This window comes from Camelus dromedarius, chromosome 19 (assembly GCF_036321535.1).
Source record: "Camelus dromedarius isolate mCamDro1 chromosome 19, mCamDro1.pat, whole genome shotgun sequence".
Lineage (NCBI taxonomy): Eukaryota > Metazoa > Chordata > Mammalia > Artiodactyla > Camelidae > Camelus > Camelus dromedarius.
Window position 1 is genome coordinate 23,211,438 of NC_087454.1, and position 6,000 is coordinate 23,217,437.

Consider the following 6,000-nt stretch of genomic DNA (forward strand, 5'->3'; position numbering starts at 1 on the left):
AAAACACTCCTGGCTATCAGAATTTTCTTACTTGCTTGGGATTAATTCAGTTACAGTGAGAGAAGCATTAAAATAATACTTTAGCCAATACAAAAATGATCTTAGTCCCCAAACCAACATTAGTAGTAGACAGGATCTGGGGAACATTAGGGAAAAGCCTACCTAAGGCGGAAAACAAAGAAAAAAGTTTATTACTGCAGTTATTCTACCAAGTCTAAAAAATATAGTAAAAATGGATTCTAGTTGACCAATCTGTCTTTCCTTCACTTTTAATAAAGGAATCCCTAAGCACCCATCAGTTTAAGCACTTCAACAAGTTGCTGGTTTCAAGTAATCTAAAGGAACATGGTAAACCTGGCAAGCCTCTGGGCCTCACCGTAGTAGATACACTTACGTGAACAAAATTTACTAACATATATAAACTTACTGAGGAAGAAAAGAGGACAAGAAAATATTTCTAACAAGAGCGATTCCAGAAGTGCAGTTTGGCAAGTACATACTTCAACGAAATCACACAATTAAAAATGCAACTGTTTTTTAAACATATGATATTTGACACTGAAAACTCAAAGATAAAAAGCAAAGAAAAATATGGATTAGCCATTTTTTAAAAAATCACTTAATGTCAAAAACACTATAAATGAAATCTAAAAGGCTAACAACAAGCTGAGAAATACAAATCTTTGACATAACAAAAGATATATTCGTAATAAATGGCTTTTAAGATCAAGAAAATAATCAACAGTCAAATATAAAAATGGACAAAAGAGTAGGCCAATAAAAATATCCTCCAAAAGGTCAATCTTGTTAGTAATTAAAGAAATTAAAACAAGATACCTTACAGATGACCAGCTTTGGGGAGTTTTTTTAAATACTGTCCAGTTCTGGTAGCTTAGCAGGAGCTAGAAGAATATTCCTACTCCTAATACTGTGACTTGAGCAGACTTCTTTCACTCACCTCCTTCAAGTGTCACCTTCTAAACGTAGCCTCCATCAGATCACTCTATTTAAAACTATACCCCCAATCTCCACTTCTGAATATCCCTTATCTTTCTTTATTTTTCCACCTTATCACCTAATATACTTTGTAACTTACCTATGATGTCTATTGTTTATTCTATCTCCATTAAAATAAAAAACTGCTTCTCAGTGTTTAACAAATAGGAGTTAAACTGGCTAACTTTTTCTGAAGAAAACTGTGACAATATGAATTAAAAATCTTTAAAATGTGCATACAAGTAATATCACTTCTAAGAATTTATCCTGAGGAAATAATCACTGATGTGAGCAATGGTTATCCAAAAGATTACTCACCTTAGCTGTGAATTGTGAAAAACTGTAAACAGCCTACAGTGGAACATTTAAAACGATGTGAAATATTTAATGCTATGGAAAATGTTCCTGGTAACATTAACTCGGGAAAAGCACCAATGATTCTATTTTTGTCTTAAAAAGTATATACATACTTATTAATAGGAACCAAAATAAATTATGGTACATTCATTTAATGGAATGCTAGATGAAGCTACTCTGTATCTTGCTATGGAAGCATTTCTAAGATACAGTGAAAAAGGCAGACCTTAAAAAAATATTGAGGCTGCCCTCTATGGAACTGATAAAGAACCAATTTCCAAGGTACACTGTTAAGTGTAAAAAGCATCCAATGTAATTTTTTAAAATGGTTTCAAGTTTATGTACTCTACTCTTCACTGGAAAAAAATGTTGGAAATTTTTAAGTATTGTCCCTTCAAAGTTTTCAATCTAACAACTACATTTTTGGAAAATTAAGAAATAAAACCATCTCCCCTCTGACTCCATAGATGAATGAGTGCTAGAAAGAACAAAAGCACTTCACCACCTCAAATAATTTTACTACCAAATTTATACTAACTCCATAAAGTTCTTTAATAGCATAAAAATGAAAATTACTCTTCAAACTAACTTCCTAAGATAACTAATGAAATTATTAGAAATGAAATCCATTCTGGAATTATAGTCCATGGAAACAATTTCAAAAGCAGACATAAATTGCGTCAAATTATAAAAGCTTATAATAAACAGATAAAGGTACACAGCTATTGATACATATATTGAAAACTGAATACTGAAAGGGAGACAGAACATTGTATCCTTTTACAGCCATACCCCAGTGGGCCACGAATGTGTCCCTAAACACCCAGCATCCTGAGGTCCCTTAATCGGAAGCCTCTGTTCACTCAGCCTCTACCTCATTTGTCCTCAGAAAGACCAAAAGGAATTGTCACTTGGAGATAGCAATGGTTAGTAACCAGGCTTTGGAGTGTGTCAGATCTGGGTTAGAATCATAGCTTTAAATCTTCTAGGGGAGTAATTTGACAAATCTCAAATCCCTTATCTGTAAAGCAAAATAGAGATGATCACCAACTAGTTAATGTTAGTAAGTAAAAGTACAGTGTCTGAAAAGTAAAATGGAGAGGGAATTCTTCAAATAAGATAACTAAAAATCCCCAAAGTCAGATCTTCCAGCCACAGAAAAAGAACCCAAAGGAAACAAATCCTAAAGAGTACTGAGCTGGAAAGCAGGTTGCTGGATTCTAGGTTTGACCCTGCTATAAACAGCTCCATGGGCATATTATTTAAAATATGTAGGTTCTAGTTTTAAGATCTACAAAATCAGAGGACTAAAAATCCTTTCCACCTGTACCACATCATGACTAAATTACTAGGATGCTGTTTACTGTTATACCTCCAAAAGTTTCTAACATTTTTCATTTAAATGTTTGGGTTTTTTTAAACTTCAAATCCTGATCAGTTTTCATTATGACTGATTAACCAGTCATAACATGTAAGACAGTTTAGTTAACTAAGTCATCCAAGGTCAGATTGCAAAAAAGTGGTAAAATTAGAATTCAAACCAGATCTGACTCACTCCAAAGACCAAACTACAGCATGCTTCTTCCTCAGACCTTCTCCCTGACTAATCAATCTCCTGTACCTAGCAGCTTGGCTTTGCAAAATGACTGGAAGTCAGGAGTGCAGTTAGCAGTCATGGAACAGAGTCAAGTTACCTGAGTCAGGTGGAGCCTGAACTTCTGACACAGGACTCTAACCAAGTTAATTAATTAGACATATCATCTACTTAAAAGAAGGCTGGAGAAACAAAAAAAAAAAGGGGGGGGTAAAATTATTAAGAAAAACCATTAATTGAAGATAAAAATGAAAATAAAGCACCTCTGAAAACTACAAGTAAATGAGGAGTGATTCAAGGAGTCAAAGTTGTACAAGATGAAATAGTCAGTAAAATAACAGCTAATTATCCGTACTATTCTCTTACTTTTGTACAAGTACAGAAAAAATTAAGAATACAAATAACTCTACCCACAGTAGTGAATGGAGGAGTCACAGATAATCCAAAATACACACACTTGGCTTTAGAAATAAAGTATATGGCCTAAAAGGATAATCCAAAGTAATGAATATCTGAAGTTACAAATAAATTATACGATTATCCATACATATTTACCTCCCAATTTCTAGGTTTATTTAGGCTAATATGGAGGTTCATTTCCACGTGGAGACATGGAGAGATCAGGACAGATGAATTCTAAACAGTAAAAATAAAATCACCACCTCCTTATATCAGCAGAAAATGTATCTTTTTATAACACATTCATATCAGCTCAACAGGGAATAATGACACTAAGGTGCACACGCGCGCGCGCGCGCACACGCACACACACTAGTAAGATTTAAATTTCATTTCCACTGCACAGAGGAACCGGGTTAGCTCCTTGTTGTTTCCATTAAACCCAACCGGGAGTAAAAACTGGTTTTCGAATCATCCACACAAAGATAAACAAGAGGCAAATAAATACACACCCAAACATTTACTGATAAAATCACATTTAAATGCCTTGGTTATCAAGCACATTACAAAATAAAAAATTTCTTAAGACAGTTAATAGAAAGGAATCAAGACGTGCGGTCACACCACTTCAGCTCTATTGACAGAAGTCCTTATGGCTCTCCTGAAACATTAGGTAGTCACCAAAAGCCATACACACATACAAGACCCTACCTGGTACTGTCATTCAGAAAGGAAACCTAGGAAAGCCTCTGAAATGTGTTTTATCAGCTCAGAAGGGCTTAGATGGTATACAATTCCACAGAACACCAAGTAAATGGGGAAGTGTCCAAAAATGCACTTTTCTTCTGAACACAAATTGTCTAAAAGAATTTCCAAGACCCTTTGCAATTAAAAGCGAGTACAAGATAAAAGTTCTTCAGACTAAGCCTCACTTGCAGAAGCCCTCTACTGGACGTGTTTGTGAAGCTGTGACCAACTTTTGTGTTTCCCACAATAGCGCTAACACCACGATTATGCATCCTGCTGATAAAAACGGACATGTGGCACTTAATACACCAAACCAGAATCACCAACTGCGCTGGCTAAAGAACTTCCTCGTCACCGTGATGCCCACTCCAGAAGTTATCTATCAGCATTCAGGGCAAGGACTTGAGAAGAAGAGAAGCAGTAACAGAAACTGGCTGTATACCCAGTGGTCTGCCTGCACACTGTAAGGAAGGCGATGAGCCCTGCAGGCTCAGGAAGCTGCCTAACCCAGAGGAAAGCTCCCTGCCATCCCGTATAAAAGGGAGCGTGTGGCTAGCAGACAAAAACAAGGAAAATTCAATTCTGTGACCGCCTACCCTGCAGACGTAGGAGGCAAGTTAAGAAGCTGAGAAGTAGGTATGGGAAAGACAGCAGAGTTCACAAACTGATAATGATCTACCAGTTCGGTGGGGAGGCCCAAACTCGGGGAGCGTGTGCCTCCTCTCTGGAGTTGGGAAGGTAATGTACCGGTAGAGCTCGGCTCCTCCCCCAACGGCCCTTTCCAGCAGGCGCGGGGCTGCTAAGACCCAGACTCGGCCTTCAGCAACAGAAGCTCCCTTGCACAAGGTTCAGGGGAGCTACCCTCTTCGGCCGCCCGGAGGCCATGTGGCTGAGGCCGCAAGAAGCCCAAACCCGGTACACGATGATGGCGTGAAACCAGCGCAGAGGAGGTGCGGGAAGAAATCCAAAGAATGAAATGTTGGGGTGCGAGACTCACTTCCTTTGGGCTTTGTCCTTCTTGGCCTTGGTCCTTTTCTTTCGGGCCTGGAGCGCAAGCACTGCAGGAGAGAGGGATGGATGAAGGGCGAGGAGGAAAGAAGGCGACCAAGGTGAGGGTGGAGACCCAGCAGGGACGCGAGGCACGGGTTCGGGGCCTGCCTGACGGGCGGCTCCCGGGCGAGCGCCGCGGCTTCGGCGAGGCGGCGGCTCATGGGGCTGGCGGCCCACGGGGCGCAGAGCAGCGCCCAGGCGGGGCGCGCCGGAGGGGGCTCGGGCCGGGTCAGGGGGCCGGCGGGCGAGGGTCGGCCTCGCCCGCCGAGGGCCGGGCCCTGGAGCGGCCCCAAGGCGCGGGCCTGCCTGGCAGGGAACAAGGGGCGATGACTGCCGGCGCGTAAGGACTCCCGGACTGAGGGGCGCGGACCCGCAGCCCAGAGGCGGGGGGTGAGGGGCAGCGCCACCTCAGTGGAGGGCGCCGCACGCCCGGGGACCGGACGGCGGCGGTTAGGCGAAGCTCCCGGCGTTGACCTGGGCCTCGCCCTGGCGGCCGTTGCCCCTCGTGGCTGAGGCCGCTCCACCGCTCACCTTTCCGCTCCATGGCGAGACCGGTAACCGCCAGGCGCCTGCGCACTCGAGTGGCGGTGACTCCCGCTCCCGCCGCGGCCCCAATCCAAGCCCGCGCACTCCCCGCCCCCCGGTTCCCGCCCCGCCCCCGTCCGCGACGGCGCGCGCCTGCGCGTTGGGCTCGGAGCCTACCACCTGCTCCCGAGGTGCGGGGGCAGTAAAGAATGCGGGAGTAGGGGGAAATGTTCGAGTGTGAAAATTGAAGGGGTGTTTGAGAACCAAGGTTGGAAGCCTGGCAGGGTCATCTTTGTTCTGTTTGCCGGGCGGTTACCCATGAGGAATAACGA

General features: G+C 42.7%; 1 protein-coding gene across 1 annotated transcript in view; it reads right to left on the reverse strand.

Annotated features, from left to right (window-relative positions):
• SRPK1 (SRSF protein kinase 1) overlaps positions 1–5,767 on the reverse strand; it is a 71,868-nt gene extending 66,101 nt beyond the window's left edge. The window contains 3 exon segments of the mRNA XM_010994489.3: positions 5,091–5,181; positions 5,184–5,558; positions 5,561–5,767. Of these exon segments, the coding sequence (XP_010992791.3) occupies positions 5,091–5,181; positions 5,184–5,558; positions 5,561–5,687 (593 nt within the window). The 5' untranslated portion in view covers positions 5,688–5,767.
• Between the last annotated feature and the right edge of the window lie 233 nt (positions 5,768–6,000).